Genomic DNA, 17,417 nt, shown 5'->3' with positions numbered 1-17,417 from the left:
TCAATGAGTTTCATGCTGGAATCACAGAAGATGTCAACCTGGAGTTTCAGAAAAAGATTATTGGTGACTTAAATAAGCATTTTTAGAGAAATTTTTGGATCTCGACAGAATCGAAATTGACATTCTCCTTTTTCAGAATCCTTTTGATTGTGTCATTGATGACGTGCCAGTGGAACTTCAGCTGGAGGTCATCGATTTGCAAGGAAATGACTTGTTGAAAGCAAAACACAGAGAGGGGCAACTTACTGAATTTTGCAACTGCATACCTGAAGATGATTTTCCAAAGCTGAAGCAGTTTGCATCTGGTATGGCATCAATGTTCGGAACAACTTATGTCTGTGAACAAGCATTTTCAAAAATGAAGTATGTGAAGTCGGTACATCAATCAAGGTTGACTGATGAACATTTGAAAGCAATTCTAATGATAGGATGCAGCAATTCAAAACCGAGCATTGAAAATATTTTGAAAGCCAAACGCCAGTTTCATAAATCTCACTAACTTTTTTATGCTTAGTGAAATTCAGATATGTACTCACTATATGCGATGTGACAATTGTTTTTGCTAATGTTACCTTCTTTGATAACCTTTTGGTAAATAAAAATGTTGGTTGTATTTCTGTTTGTTTCTTATGATATGTGTGTGTTGCATGCTACTCCCACATGGCTAATGTGGCATCCTAAACTTAGTGTTAAGTCTTTTACAGAGAGCTTTCATTCTAGCTTATGAGCATTAAACATAATGATCATGTGGCCTGAGTTTCTCATTTCCCAAGTCATCTGGCCCCCTGTGAAAAAGTTTGGTGACCCCTGGTCTAGATAGTTTGCAAAAACCTCAGCCAACAATCTCAGATGTGTAGTGCCCTTGTATTTGTTTTCAGCTACAGTGTGACAGATGAAACCATAGTTTTATTTCTATTTAGCCTTGGTTATTCCACTCCTTTAATCATATCTTTGGCCATAACAGCACAGAGTTGGATAAGCAATTGCCCATAATTACAAAACAGCACCAGGACTTCATCTCTTCTTAGACAAATAACTTTCAAAATTAATGTTGGTTACTTTTTTGGCAAGAAAACAGTTAATGTTTTTTGTGACTTCCATAACTGCATCACATGTTACTGATACATTAGTGTACCAATACAAAATGTATTCCTTAGTCAACCACAGGACAAAACTTGTGTATATGTTATTCCATTCATTACATACATTCATGCAGTCCACTATTCCTCTGCCCAATCTAGCTGACATCAGATAACACCCTACAAAACATTAGTTTACTAGCTGTGCAGGTAAAATTGATAGATGATTACTGAAATTAATATATCCTGAAGATGCCAGATCCAAGATTGGAAATAATCACCTTTATTCTGCAACTGACATTTCTTAAGCACAATTCCAAGGGCTGTACTTTTCAATTTATATCTAGTCTTTTTCCATTTACCAGAATAAAGTCATCATCTATTGGCCTGCTCTTATTTGCTGAGCTTGATGTATTGCAAGATCAACATTGTTCTGCCTGCCTGTATTATAAATCAGGAAACAGATGCATACAAAGGACTGTCTAGCCATGAGATAACTGGAATGATCACCAAATTTTTAGTGCAAGCTATCTATCATGCCTTCCCAAATCAAAAGCCAGATTTTGCTGGGCTCCTTCAGTTTCCAGAGCTGTTTCAACAGTATTTCCTGTATATTAATTCTCCTGGACCTCTTAAGCCATTGATCAAAACCAATATCCATGCCTACTTTGCTACCTGACAAATTGCAGGTGTTGTTGATTCTTTAGCATCTGCTGAACCATCATTTAGAACCAATAAACGTGCCACATTTGCTATGCCACAACAAAAGTAAATGCTTCAGGTGTTATCCTTTATGACATTCAAGGTGAATCATTGTAGTTCTGAGTTGTAGCATATAAACCATGGGTAGATCTGGATAACCTTACCCATACACTAAAATCCAGTGTGGTTGCATCATAGCATCAGAATTTTGTGGATGGCCTCATAACCTTAAGCATTGCTTGAACTTGACATAGCAGAAGCACCTGAGTAAGACAGTCCAATTCAAGTATAACCATAGTAGCTGTCCCCTGCAGGCTTCTTCCTTTCTACTTACCAGCTTGAAACTATAACTTCATGCATAACCACAATAGGAACTGCAACATTTAAGTAAGGGACCTCCCTCGCACACAGTTGGTACCTCATGGTCTCTTTGAAAACCTTATTAATAAGTATATTTTCACAATCTGCTGGAGCCATCACAAAATAAGTTGATCCATTCAGACAGTGAAAATTACCTGCATAAATGGCCAGACTCTTGGTAGTGTTTTGCTACTAAACTAAATTCAGCCTATTTGATTGTTGAGTTCTTCATCGGGTCAAGTCAGTAACATACCTGAACATAAACATTTTCCACTCTTGTTGTGCATTGCCAAGATGTTAAATGGAATTCAGGGCTTAACTACCTGCTCTTGAGTCCAGCATTTCCAAGCAGTTATCTGCCTGAAAGTTTTCAGAAAACAATCCAGATCTTCCTTTGCCACGCCTTTGAACACTGGGTGCAAATAATAAACCATTTTATAACTTTGTGTTACAATAGCAACAACAATTCCATATTTAGATCTTCTAGAACTTACAGCCAATATAAGTCTTTGTAAATAATAAATAAATTTATATTAAGAAAACAAAATTGAAATTAAATTGGTTTGTAAGTTGGACATTAATTACAAGGGAAAATTAGAAATTATTGCTAATAGTTTTGCATGATGTGTTCTTACAGAGTGTCACATCAAAGTAATTTAATTCTTTCTATTTAACAAATAATACTGGTATTTTATAGATGATGGATTTTCATATATTGTTTACATGGAAACATTATTGTAATGTGAAATCTATTTTGGCACAAAACAAAGCAGTGGACTATCTGTGCTCTTCTCACCGAATGTAAAGAAATATGATTTAGGGTCTGAAAACCGCATCCGCATAATTTCAAAACCTATGCTGGCTCATGACCAGGGTGTTACAGGTGGGATTCTTTTCCAAAAATCAAGTGACCTGTTTACTTATGTTAGTAAACAAGGGAGATCACTGAACACGATTTTGTGTGTCAGAAAACAGAAACATGAAACTAAATTGGATAATCGTCTTTAGCTACCAATTTTAAAAAGAACAAAAAACAGATGTTTTTAAAATATTTGTTGTTTCAGTAGGGTACATCTTTAAATTCTGTAGTAGTTGTAGTATTGAGTATGTGACATCATTATTAATCATGAACATAAGAAATCGTAGATCAGTAATAAAACATATTCAGATTCTACGTTAACCAGAGTAAGTGACCAAATTGGGTTACCTTTGTTAACCTGTGAGGTTCAGTTTGATTACCACTTGCTAAGAACCTGTTTTATAAATACACCTCTCATACTTTCAAGATAAGATTTATCCTAAAATTAATTAGAACTCTGATGACACATTGTGTGTCAATGGCGTATCTGTGATTACCCGAGAGGAGAGGGAACCAATCCAATGGTCAAACATGACTGTCTGTGAGGCACTGAAGCAATAGGAATTTGTGGTTCATTTTATTTATGACAGAAAAATATCTACTTTTGTTTTTAATAGAAAAGTTAATTTGAAAATAACATTTTAATAGAATTTTAGTAATGAGACAATTATATATGTTCCATGCAACCTGGAATCCTCTGCTTCCCACCCACTCCAGCCTGGATATGTTACTGATTTTGTGTGTGTGTGAGTGTTTTCTTACAGCAAAGCCACATTGAGCTATCTGCTGAGTCCACCAAGGGGAATCAAACCCCTCATTTTAGTGTTTTAAATCCAGAGACTTACTACTCTACCAGCAGTGGACTAGTGGCTTTGGTATCAAGAAGATTGATGCAGTGTAGTAAAATATAGTACATTTCATCTACTTATTATACTACCTGACATTAAAATGTTTTATGTCTCCTTCCAGTAAAAAATGTGTGCGTAAATAATCTGGTCATAGTGAGGAATAAGGAATACAGTTAACAATGGTAAGAAAATCAACTAAGAATAATAAGGTTCTTGAGGCTTAGGAAATGATTTCCACTTAAAAATATATACTTCATCATTCAAATAATTCTTTTTCTTTTATTATAGGCAATCTTAGCTGGAGATTTTATACTGTCCAAAGCTGGCAGGATTCTTGCTCGTATTGGTAATGAAGAAGTTGTTATCATGTTGACGCAGGCAAGTGGAGAATGTTTAATACCTACTTATTATGTTTCTGAAACCATACCATATATATTTTTTTATTCATTAAGGATGCATCTTTGGTGGCCTCACTGTTTCCCTATTTCAGTAATTCAGAAAATCAAATGCTAATGTTTAATAAAAGCAGAACTAAGCTCTATGACAAAGTTAAAGCGACATAGTAAATCGAAAAGTTCTTTGAATGAACCCTGACTTACCAGATTGTACAGATCATGATATATTCGTGAAAAAAAAAAAAAAATCATTCCAGAATCATGTTTCTGAAAAACCTAAAATGGAAAGCCAATACTCGAGAACTTTGTTTGATTTGTTTTGAACATGGCACAAAGCTACACAAGAGCTATCTGCTCTGGCCATCCCTAATTTAGCAGTGTAAGACTTGAAGGAAGGCAGCTAGTCATCACCACCCACTGCCAACTCTTGAGCTACTCTTTTACCAGGGAATAGTGGGATTGACTGTAACATTATAACATCTCCCCAAGACTGAAAGAGTCAATATGTTTGGTGAGATAGGGATTCGAACCTATGACCCTGAGATTTGAGAACTTCAATCGTGTAAATGCTGAAATGAAATCAAATGGAACAGCTTACCTTAAATGTATGAGATGTACACATTTGCAGAAAGATCTAAAAATTTGTTCTTTACCTGACTTTTAAAAATAAACATGCTCTGTCATTATCATCTTAAACAACAGGGTATTATTATTCATATCTGTTAGAAGGAGATATTATTATTAAACAGTAAAATTTCTGTGGGTCTACTACTGCTTTCAGTCCAAACAAAATGTTTATGATGCACATGCAGTAATGCAAAAACATTCAAAACCACATTCTCTTTAACATTAGAAAGACAATACTTGAAAGTTCCTTTATTGTATCTTTACAGCAACTCTTGATGGAACCTTTGTTTCAAACTAATATCATTTTACAGGTGTTACTGGACCTCGTACAAGGAGAACTGATGCAATTAGGATCCAAAGAAGATGCAGGAGAAAGATTTTCCCACTATCTCCAAAAAACATTTATGAAAACTGCCAGCCTTATGGCTTACACTTGTAAAGCTGTAAGTTTTACCACCAACAATGGATAAATTGGTTTAGTAACTGCTCTTACCACCAACAATGGATAAATTGGTTTAGTAACTACTCTTACCCCCAAGAATGGATAAATTGGTTTAGTAACTACTCTTACCCCCAAGAATGGATAAATTGGTTTAGTAACTACTCTTACCCCCAAGAATGGATAAATTGGTTTAGTAACTACTCTTACCACCAACAATGGATAAATTTTTTTAGTAACTACTCTTACCACCAACAATGGATAAATTGGTTTATAACTACTCTTACCCCCAAGAATGGATAAATTGGTTTAGTAACTACTCTTACCCCCAACAATGGATAAATTGGTTTAGTAACTACTCTTACCCCCAACAATGGATAAATTGGTTTAGTAACTACTCTTACCCCCAACAATGGATAAATTGGTTTAGTAACTACTCTTACCCCCAACAATGGATAAATTGGTTTAGTAACTACTCTTACCCCCAACAATGGATAAATTGGTTTAGTAACTACTCTTACCACCAACAATGGATAAATTGGTTTATAACTACTCTTACCACCAACAATGGATAGATTGGTTTATAACTACTCTTACCCCAACAATGGATAAATTGGTTTATAACTACTCTTACCCCCCAAGAATGGATAAATTGGTTTAGTAACTACTCTTACCCCCAACAATGGATAAATTGGTTTAGTAACTACTCTTACCACCAACAATGGATAAATTGGTTTATAACTACTCTTACCCCCAACAATGGATAAATTGGTTTAGTAACTACTCTTACCACCAACAATGGATAAATTGGTTTAGTAACTACTCTTACCACCAACAATGGATAAATTGGTTTAGTAAAGTTGATGCCCAACAGTTAGATATATTCGTTTAAAACTGAGCTAATTGTTAATTACTAATAACAAATTCAGTTTTTGAGTCTTTTTTTTTTATGAAGCTCGTGTAATACAAACAGTTCCATTTTCACAATCACCAATAAATAATTTGTTACATAGGTCACTTGAACCTAACTCAGAATTGTTGAAAATGTCCATTTTTTTTCACTTTATATGTAATGTTTTCGTTATTTAGATACAAATTGTTAAAGTAAATGCTCTGCATTAAAGGATCAAACAAGTTGAGCAGGATATGTTAAAACAATTTTGAATATGTAAATCAACAAATTGCTTATCCACCACAGCTCATTAATAGTTGTGATGGTATGGAATGTGTTAAAACTGCATTTTGAAATTGATGTTTCACAGGTCATATGATGTTTCTATTTTATATTATAAATATAAAATAATAATATTTTATGTTGTTTTTTTAACTTTTAAGAACCACATTTTAAATATTGACATATCTAACAGGTAGCCTACCTAGGTGGAGCTGATAAAACTCTGCTTGAAGGAGCATTTCAATATGGCAGAAATCTTGGTATTGCATTTCAGGTAAGATAGCTTACAATATGGACAGGAATAGTAAATTATAAATAAAAACTTTATTTGTTGAATTTCAAGTGAAGCCTCTCAAACGTTATTTATGTTAGTCTTCCTTAATTAAGAAGTGATTGATAAGGAGAGCATGCATGCTCAATACAACTCACAGGCAACTACTGGACTACTCTTTTGGCAAAGAAAAGTGGGATTTATCATGTCATTATAACTTCTGCGTGACTAAAAAGACAAGCATCTTCAGTGATGGGATTTGAACTTGCGAACTGCAGGAGGTGAGTCAAGCTCCTTAAGCACCAAGGTGTGCCAATCTTGAAAAAAAAGTGAAATTACTTATAAATTTGTATATGTAATATTTTTTCAGTGCAAAATTACTCTGACCTGCCTGATTGCTGATGTAACTTAAAAATTTGAAACTTTCTGTTTTTTCATTGACATATGTTACATTAAATATTTATGGATGATTGGTCACTGAATAAATACAAAACGACTAGAATAAATTAACACAAACTTATTGTTAGCTCTTTACAATAATATTTCTTATATTCCAGAGACAAAAAAAAAATCCTGAAGCTATAAGCTTCGGGTCATGCGTTACTTAGTAATCAGCATGACAGACTACATATCAAGAGGTCCATGGTTCACTTTCTGTTGCCACAAAACGTGTTTCTTATTTCAAGGCTATATGTTAAATATCATTGCTTCTTTAGAGTAGTCCAAGAATTGGTGGTAGATATCATTGACTGTCTGCCTTCTTCTTGGCCTACCAGTTTAAAGTTACAGAGTTAGTTCCTGCACTATAATACAGTAATATTCAGAAATTTGGGTATTAGTGGCATTTAGGCCCAAAGAAAATATGTTGAACCAAACAATGGACTATCTGCACTCTGTCAACCTCGTCAGATCGAATCCAGATTCTTAGCATCACTAGTCTGTTAATTTGCCGCTGACTTGTTGGAGAATATATATGCAAACACACATACTGGCAAACATTTTGGAATAACACACTTTGAAAAGGGAGGACTCGTGTTTCGTTACTGAAGCCCTGTTTTCTTTAAAAAGCAGAACCACCACCTATGGCATCAATTGAGCTTGGACTCTGATGCTAATTTGTGCATGAAACTAATTATAAATACACCTTTACTGGAATAAACTGCTACCCTTCTTACAAAGTACATCCAAGTATAGTGACATCTTTGGTTCTCCCTTTTCTGTTCTTTCGGCGGTATTTTGAAACGTCACGGAGTGGTTTTGATAGATCATGATTGGAGATCTAGACCTACCAGACACATACTTGAAGTTGTGTCTCAAACCAATTGTGGTAAGAGATATAAACTGTCCCCATATAATTCCACCAAAATGCAATGAGACACTTGTAACTGGGCCTGTATGGCCTGGTGGTGAAGGTGATTGGCTCATAATCTGAGGATTGCAGTTTCCAATCTCGTCATCAAACATGTTCACCATTTTAGCTGTAAGAGCATTATATTGTGATGGTCAATCCCCTTATTTGATTAGAATAGCTCAAAGATAGTCAGTGGATATTTTCGACTAGTTTTTTTTGCAAAATTCAATAAATACTCATATTTTACTTAACCATTGCCAGTGCAACAAGTCCAAACTAGTTTAAACTGGACTACATCATGATACCACATACTGTCTCCTCTATACTTTCATGATTAGAACAACGTAGTTATATCTAAAGTGTTTGTAGGTGGCTGTTGCACTCGTGCAGACCAGAGAATCAAAAGAGATATTCATTCCCTTTATGATAAAATTTTTATTATTTTCGACACATCAGAGCAGAAACCAAACATTCGTGGCTGTAATACGCACCTTATGGATTTCAGCCCAAGAGTGCGAAGCTCTCAGGATATCTCTTATTCAAAACATGGGTGAATTGTTCAGGCATAGGGAAGATTATTACAAACTGACATGAATACAGCCATCTTCTATTTCATTATCAGATTACACATATTGGATTGAAGTAATGAACAGGAGAGTTGAAGTGCTTTGGTCATTCCTACATCCAGTAGCTATCATTCATTGAAAGGTACGCGAGGTCCTTCCTTATAACTGATGCATGTGGGAGATCTTGACTTTTACAAACCCTACATTTTAGTGAACCATGTAATGTAGAGAAACATTTAATTAAAATAGACATAATAATAGAAGGGGGTTGTACTTTCCTTATATATAGTTTACCAATATATATCGTTTCCATCACATCCCATCAACAAACATGCTAAGGCCCAGCATGGCCAGGTGGTTAAGGCACTCGACTCATAATCTGAGGGTCACGGGTTCAAATCCAGTTATACCAAACATGCTCGCCCTTTCAGCCATGGGAGCATTATAATGTGATGGTCAATCCCACTATGTGTTCGTAGAAAAGTAACCTAAGAGTTGGCAGTGGGTGGTGTTGACTAGCTACTTTCCCTCTACTTTATCATTTCTAAAGTAAAGGCTGATGCAGACAGCTCTAGTGTATCATTTTGCATAAATTCAAAAATAAACAAATATTAGAGTATTTGTTTTCAATAAATAATATTAAACTAGCTTTTGTTAGTAGTCTGGTTTTGTTTCTTAGATAGAGTCAAATTAGACGTTAATCACAAAAACTGGTTTGTTGATTTCATTAGCCCCTCAGTGGCACAGTAGTATATCTGCAGATTCACACTGACAGAAACTGGGTTTCGATACCCATGGGGGCAGAGCATAGATAGCCCATTGTGTAGCTTTGCGCTTAATTTCAAACAAACAAACAATTATTTCATTAAGTACTGTTAAGACAGACATTAATTAGTGATAACCCCATGGTGGCTCATTGTTATGTCTGAGGCCTTATCATGTTAGACATAATGTTTTGATATCCCTGGTGGATACAGTACATATTGTCCATTGTGTGGCTTTGTACTGAACAACAATAAAAAAAAAAAGTACTCTTGAAAGTGGTAGAATAGCTTTGCCAAATGATACAAAACTATTCATTATTTAGTAAATGGAGTTTGTTGCTTGCAAAATATATATACATTTATGTGATGTCCCTCCTCTGTAAGCCTGATGGCTTATGGCATTAAAATTCGATTTAGATCCTAGAAGCAGGCACAACACAAATAGCCCATTGTGAAGTTTTTCTCTAAATAGAAAAACTTCTAGCTTGTTGACGATTTGTTGAACTTTGTGCCCACTTCCATCTTGAACGTAATGCTCTGAAAACCACAGCTGGCAAGCTTGGTTATAATTTGTGCGATATTACACCATGAAATATTTCCTTCACATTAAGTTGTTTTAGTGTATTTTTCTTATAACAAAGCCACATTGAGCTATCTGCTGTGTCCACCGAGTGGGAATCAAACCCCTGATTTTAGAGTTGTAAATCCGTAGATTTGCTGCTGTCCCAGTGGAGAACACACATTAAGCTGTGAGTGCATTATAAAATTGTCAATCAATCCATTAGCGTACATAGTGGATGGTAAGTTTCTGCTAACCAGTTACTCAAAATTAAGGACAATGGTAGACAGCCTTTGTAGCTTTGCCATAAATGCTAAATACAAAGACAGATTAATCAGTTATTGGAACGTGCAAACTATTTTCAATTTCAGAAAGTTCACGATTTGGTGGACTCTTCGAAAAGTCCTTAACATTTAGCTGCTTGACAATTTTTTGGATTTTGAGAAACTTTTTTTTTTTTTAACTTTTAGTTGGTTGATGATTTGTTGGACTTTGTGTCAAGTCAGGACGAAATGGGAAAACCTGCTGCAGCTGATCTAAAGCTGGGTTTGGCAACATCACCAGTTCTTTTTGCCTGCGAAAAGGTAAGAAAAACTTTCATTGTAAATAAAATATAATGATGTTGAATATGACAAACTGGTATTGTTATTGTAAATTAATTGTAGATAAAACCAAGCCTATCCAAATTCCTCCACATTTAATTTTTCTCAAAGTTCCAGCACTTGTATTCAGACCTCCAGAATTTTGATTCTCATTTCTGGAAAATATATGAATAACTACTTTTTTCCGTGTATTTATATTTTTGTATGACCCAGCATGGCCACGTAGTTAGGGAGTTCGACTCGCAATCTGAGGGTCAGGGTACAAATCACTATCACACTATACATGCTCACTCTTTTAGCCATGGGGTCATTATAATGTGACAGTCACTCCCACTATTCATTGGTAAAAGAATAGCCCAATAGTCGGTGGTGGGTGGTTATGACTAGCTGCTTTCCCTTTAGTCTATATTATGAATGGCTAGCACAGATAGCCCTCTTGTAATTTTGCACGAAATTAAGAACACGTTATTTTTGTTATTAGCCGTGACAGTGGTTTACAGAATGGCTCTGATATTTTTATGAAGTACCAACTTTTAGCTCATAACCCATTTCTTGACCAATTTGAGATCTAATTACAGCTGCAGTTATTTATAATTTAAAACAATGTCAACCTATCCAGATATACAAATAATCACAAAGACATCATATAACTAGAGCAGTCTTCTACAGATGGGTTAAAATATCTAATGTTCTGTTTATCTGCACAGTACACAAAGAGACATTAGAATTTTAAATTTCTCTAAATCTGAAAGTGGTAATATCTATACTTTAATGCTGTTGAGTTCAAAATAAGACTTGCACTAACAAAACTGTAGTCAGTTCTGATATAAATTGATATCTACTTTGGAGAAAACTTAATGTTACTGGAGTATACCTGAAGATCAACATTTATTAAGATTTATTAAATAAAATAATAATAATGTTAGGCCCAACATGGCCAAGTAGGTTAAGGCACTTGACTCGTAATCTGAGGGTCGCAGGTTCCAATCTCCGTCACACCAAACATGCTTGCCCTTTCAGCCATGGCGATGTTGTAATGTGATGATCAATCCAGCTCTTCATTGGTAAAAGAGTAGCCCAAGAGTTGATCGAGAGTGGTAATGACTAGCTGCCTTCTCTCTGGTCTTGCACTGCTAAATTAGGGATGGCTAGTGCAGATAGCCCTTGTGTAGCTTTGCTCAAAATTCAAAAACAAACAAACAATAATGATGTTAACTTATGTTTTATCTGTTTAATTTTTTGTAAGAACATAATGTAGATACTTTAAAGTGTGTGCTATATATTATGTTGAAAGTATTTGAAAATGTTAGAAGAGATTTAACATAAAATGACCCATTAGATCACGTATTCTTAAAGATGAGAAAAACTTTACTTGTGCATAATAAATTCCTAAAGTTTGTTTGTTATGAAGCACAAAGCTACATAATGTGCTATCCATGTTCTACTCACCATGGGAATCGAAACCTGGTTGCTAACAGAGTGAGTCTGCAAACATGCCACTGTGCCAGTGGGAAGCTTCCTAAAGTACAGAATGAACTGGTTCTCATAAAGAAATATATATCTGATGCATATATATATACTGAGTATTTTTACTTTTATTATTTCCTTTAAACAACTTTAACATGAGAAATTTTCTAGGTGGACTGAATGTTATACAATTATCGATTATGGTAGTTTCAATGTCTTTTAAAATTCAAAACTTGTAGGTTGTTGCATACAGTGAAATTCTTTTGAATGGCCTCACTGAGGGTCATCTGTCATCAACTCTAGTAATTTACAAAAAAAATATACTCACCAGATAAAGATGCAAGCAAGATGGTTGTTCCCAGGCTCTCTACAGACATTTCTACTGACAGTACATTTTTTTAAAACACCAAATACAAACAGAATTATCTTACATTTCTTTTGATGTGTGTTTGTAGTTCTTCATTAATTCCTTTTATTTTCTAGTTTCCAGAACTGAATACATTGATAATGAGAAGGTTTTCACATCCTGGAGACGTTGAACAGGCCTATGAAGCAGTAATGAAGGTATTCATCAATTTTAAGTAATGAAGCACTTATAATAACTGTTTTGTAGTCAGCAACTCTCTGGAAATGTTGGCATGTTTCTTAAACGTCGTTAGTATCAAGTGTTTCCAACAACATGGATTTAGCATGTAACCTGAAATGCCATTAGTATTATTCATTCCAAGAGAAAGTTTCAGCACTTAGCCTGAAACATAGTCAGAATCAAGTATTCCAACAGCTTGATTTAGCATGTAACCTAAAACATCATTAGCATCATTAATCTTGGTAACAGTGAGTAACATTAGAAGACAGGAAGACTTCAATAAAGAGACCAACCTTCATCAGTGTTAAGAATCCCTTGATAAATGCTATCTATATAATAAGTGGTTTAACATATCTACAGAGTCGTTTAGACTTAGGATCTGATGTAAATTTTGCAAGGAGGCTCTCAGAACTTGCATTCTTAACTAAGTCAAATACAGTTCAATACTATTTATTAACCACAGTTTGATCAATACACACAAATAATTTCGGTACTTATAATAAGATTTTTAAGGCTGCTGACCAACTATTCATGAAAGAATAAGATGTAATAACGTTAATAAAAGTTAGAAAATAACAGATTTGAAATGAATAAAATCACTTTTGTCGTAGTGATACAGTTGCAAACGTATATATTCTCGATGAGAAATCCAATTTTTGATTTTTATTTGTATCTAAGTCAAAAGGGCCTTTTTGGTTTTAACCAGTATAACCCATTTCCACCTATCCATCCTGTCTCTAGAGTAATCCGTTGTTCCTTACATACTAAGAGAATATATGCTGTAGGAAGAGACTGTGAAACCCTAGAAAATTCTATTGATCAATCCAAATTATGGAAAATTTAATTAATTCTTAAAAAGCAATTTCAGTGTGAATAACAAACCAGTTTATCAGAAAATGTTTTATTAATTAATTGTATACGACAATATTTATAAATGTGTTACAGTAGCCAGATAGTTTGAAATAGATCCTGTGACTTGCAGTTTTTGGATTTGTTTACATTTCTTATGTATGCCTAATTTACTTCATTAAGCGAGAATCATATTTGGTTTATTTATTTACATATCTACATGTAGATATGTAAATATTTAACATTTTCAATACTTTATGGTTTCTTTTAGAGCGAGGGCCTTGAACAGACGAAACTCTTGGCACAAAAGCACTGCAACGAAGCCTTACGTCACATTGACAGTTGGCGGGAATCACCCGAGAAGCAGGCTCTGGTGACAATCATGAACAAAGTATTGAACAGAAAGAAATGAGTGTTCTTAGAGTTTTATCAAGATGAATGGATACTGAAAAAGTGCTTTTAGGTTATAAGATTAAGAATGAGTGATTTACTAACCTCCACAAAACGAGGTAAAAAACTTAACAGCTTTAATACACGTAAAGGACGATTAGAAAACTCGTTAAGTGGTTCACGGAAACTGTGGAAAAAAATTTAAAAATATAAGGTGCTGGCATCAAATAACTACCAACATGTTAACAAACTTTCACATATTTTCATGTGTGAGTCGCCTATTAACTGTGAGGCCCTACATCAGAAAATTTCCATATATACTTTACATGACTTGAAGTTGTGTAAGCTAAACTTACTAGAGCACTTCACATTCGAAACGTACATAAGTTGGATAGTTTCATTTTGTTGTATAATTGTGATAGATTATACAAATTTAATGGAATGTGTTTCTACAGATATAATATCACAGTTTAGGACACGCTAATGAAAGTGGGGGAAAGGAATAGGGGATCGAAGTGGGGTTCAATAAAAAAAAAATACACTAAAAGTAGGACCTTGCATTTATAAGGGACTTTAGAAAATAACTTAATAAAGGTGTTAACTTCTTCATATTAGTTAAAGGTGTACTATTATTCCTGATACGGGGGAGTTTCATTGTTTTCTAAATGCATCGTGACCTAATCACAAATAACCTTAACTCTATGCTATACATAACATTTACTCAAATAGGTGTGTGTACTAAATTCGGACATACAACTGTTTAAGCACCGACCAGTATATATGTAGCAGAACTATTATGCATTATGTGTAGCATATTCTCGATTTACTTTGAAATGTTTTGAATTAAAAAATTATTAATTTTAACATTATCTACAGGGTTAGATATAGGATTGACTTTCACATTTATAGATCAAGTAATCGGCATGTTTTTAAACTTTCACATAGAACATGGTCTAATCTCTTGATTTCAAAAAAATATATTCCACTTTGAAAATCTTAATAGAATTGAAATACCAAAACCGCTCTTTATTTTTCCATGTTGGGGCTTAGGCAAGGCCAGATTAAAGACTTGAGGTCCCCGTAAAACTTCATTAATAAGTCAAGTACAATTCAGTAGTATATTTAACCACAGTTTAAGCAATACACAAATGCACATGATAACCAGATAATGTACAAAATACTAATTGTGATATTTATAATAAATATAAAGTAATTACAATGAATTTGTTGTTAAATGACTAACCAAATATTCATGGAAAGTTAACCTGTAATAACATGTTAATGAAAAGTTATAAAATAATGGGCTTATATGAAACGACTAGGATTGCTTTTGTCATAGTGAAGAAAGGCGCAAACTATTCTTGTTTAATGACTTATCCATTCTTAGATTAATTTACTTTGATTCTTTTAGTCAACAGCTTCTTCAACCCTGGAGAACCGATACATTCCCACACATTTACTCTCCCCTCCCTCCCTTAATCCAATCCTGAGCTTCGATATTGTAGTTTTATCATAATCAAATCTTTTAATCTTTCTCCAGTATTAATAATTTTTGTTACAAATCCATAAAATAACCTAGAAGTATGTAAACTTACGTACACACTATGAATTATTAAATAAATCACAAAGAATATTGCATATAAATAATAAAAAACATGGAAGAGATGCGTTTAAGTTTAAGCAGAAGAACCCATGTCAAATTATCATTTCATAACTCAGCTTCTATTCTAGATATAATTAAGCCTCTATTATAGACATAATTAAGCTTCTATTTAGAGCATAATTCATAACGTATGATTACACATACGTACGAATTAACCAAAATAATACCCGCTATAAGGCACACAGTTACGAATCTTCTCGGTAAAGTTATTTTTAAAATTTACCATATTGTGGTAATTAACTCACTGTGGTTAAATGCGAAACAAGCTTAAGGAATTTAACTTGGTAGTCTAATGTTGGAATTTCTTCATCCAAGAAGGGTTTAGCTTTTAGCAGTCTTATTTTTTTCTTTTGTACATGTAATTCAAAATGTGTTAAAATTGAGAACAATGTCATAAAAGATACCACATGTGACTTGCATTGAAATGCAACAACAAATGCAAGTTTTACCAAACTAAATCGTTTTATCTGGCGCACACAAGAAAATGGTTTAACGCGGACAAATTATTTTTTTTCATTAATAGAATATCAATTTTAAGTTACCGTTGAATCGCGGGTTAAATCAAATATGTAATGTGAGATACTAGCGACATCTAGAAAAAGACATCCTTTAATCACATTAATAAAATAAATTAGGTGCTATCTTTTAAAGTATGCACTTGTTTTAATCGTTTTAATAGGCTTTTTGTCTCCAGTTTCAATTTTTAAAAAAACTACTTTTACATAATGAATTACGCTGATATTGTATTATTTTAAAAGTAACCAAACCGATTTTGATGGTAAAAGCAGAAACATTACTATTACTAATTGTAGGAGGCGTAAATTGTTGTAAAATAAATATTGTAAATATACATAATAACCAACATTTATTGAGCTAAGTACTTGGTTGTAGTTTTACACACAAACTCATCTTTAAAACTTATTTTTCGTGAAAACTCTAGTTAAAAAGTAATTTTAGGGCGGTTGTACTTGAGTCAAAGAAGCTGGGTATATTTTGTAGGCTTCTCTTTAAGAGAGAATCATCAATAGTTTTAAGTATCTTACTGGGGTGTTTTAAATTTTGTGAACTTAGCGTATTGTTTGCATATATTGTCTATTTACTCGCGTATTGAGAAAAATTAAACCTATTAAATAAATGTGTGTGACAATATTTTATTAACCACGCATTGGTTACAAAACTATAAATCCATACTACACACGATTTATTACAAACAAATTATTAAATTAATTGTCTTCGACTTTATGTTACTTGATAAATTAGCTGACAAGTTAGTTTTGCTGTAATTTGAAATGTTTTCTTAATCACTTTGTTTTGTTTTCTACTTATTTTTTCGTATCGCGTTTTCATCTTATTTGAGAATATATTAAAATAGACTTGAAACTTTGTTAGATTAATTCTTCAGATTGGATATAGGGAATAAGGGACGTATTTTTAAAATAGTGACTCTTAATAAATATACGATCACGTATTGCATTTGTAAATAACGTAAGATATTCAGACGAAGGTAGACTTTATATTAATATAAAAATATGTATAGAAACTCATACAAACATCTATTTTATATGAAATAAGAAAATTATTACAATTAAAGGATTTTTTTTTAAAAAAATGACTGACGATTTTCCACTAAAAATAATTATGGAATTGCAATTACCAATCATCCGTACTATTAGTGTTAACAAATGTTTGACTGACATGGTTTATTCGTGGTTAACCGTTTCTTTTATCTTAAGTGAGCATTAGGATTATTTTTCTAAAGGTATGATTGTAATTTTTTAAACTTAAAATGAGCACTGTTTTACATTAATATTCAATATTATTTTAGACGCTATGAATTGGGAGACTACACATGAGATGAGGCACAAA

General features: G+C 33.5%; 1 protein-coding gene across 1 annotated transcript in view; it reads left to right on the top strand.

The window, feature by feature from the left end:
* LOC143249853 (all trans-polyprenyl-diphosphate synthase PDSS1-like) overlaps window positions 1–14,926 on the top strand; it is a 54,342-nt gene extending 39,416 nt beyond the window's left edge. Inside the window, exons 5-10 of the mRNA XM_076500402.1 lie at window positions 4,137–4,226; window positions 5,182–5,313; window positions 6,677–6,757; window positions 10,465–10,578; window positions 12,547–12,627; window positions 13,770–14,926. Coding sequence (XP_076356517.1) covers window positions 4,137–4,226; window positions 5,182–5,313; window positions 6,677–6,757; window positions 10,465–10,578; window positions 12,547–12,627; window positions 13,770–13,910 — 639 coding nt within the window. The 3' untranslated portion in view covers window positions 13,911–14,926. The remainder of the gene's footprint in view (window positions 1–4,136; window positions 4,227–5,181; window positions 5,314–6,676; window positions 6,758–10,464; window positions 10,579–12,546; window positions 12,628–13,769) is intronic.
* Window positions 14,927–17,417: the final 2,491 nt, after the last annotated feature.

Source organism: Tachypleus tridentatus, chromosome 4 (genome assembly GCF_004210375.1).
Source record: "Tachypleus tridentatus isolate NWPU-2018 chromosome 4, ASM421037v1, whole genome shotgun sequence".
NCBI classification, from domain to species: Eukaryota; Metazoa; Arthropoda; class Merostomata; order Xiphosura; family Limulidae; genus Tachypleus; species Tachypleus tridentatus.
This window is presented reverse-complemented; position numbering and strand designations above follow the sequence as displayed.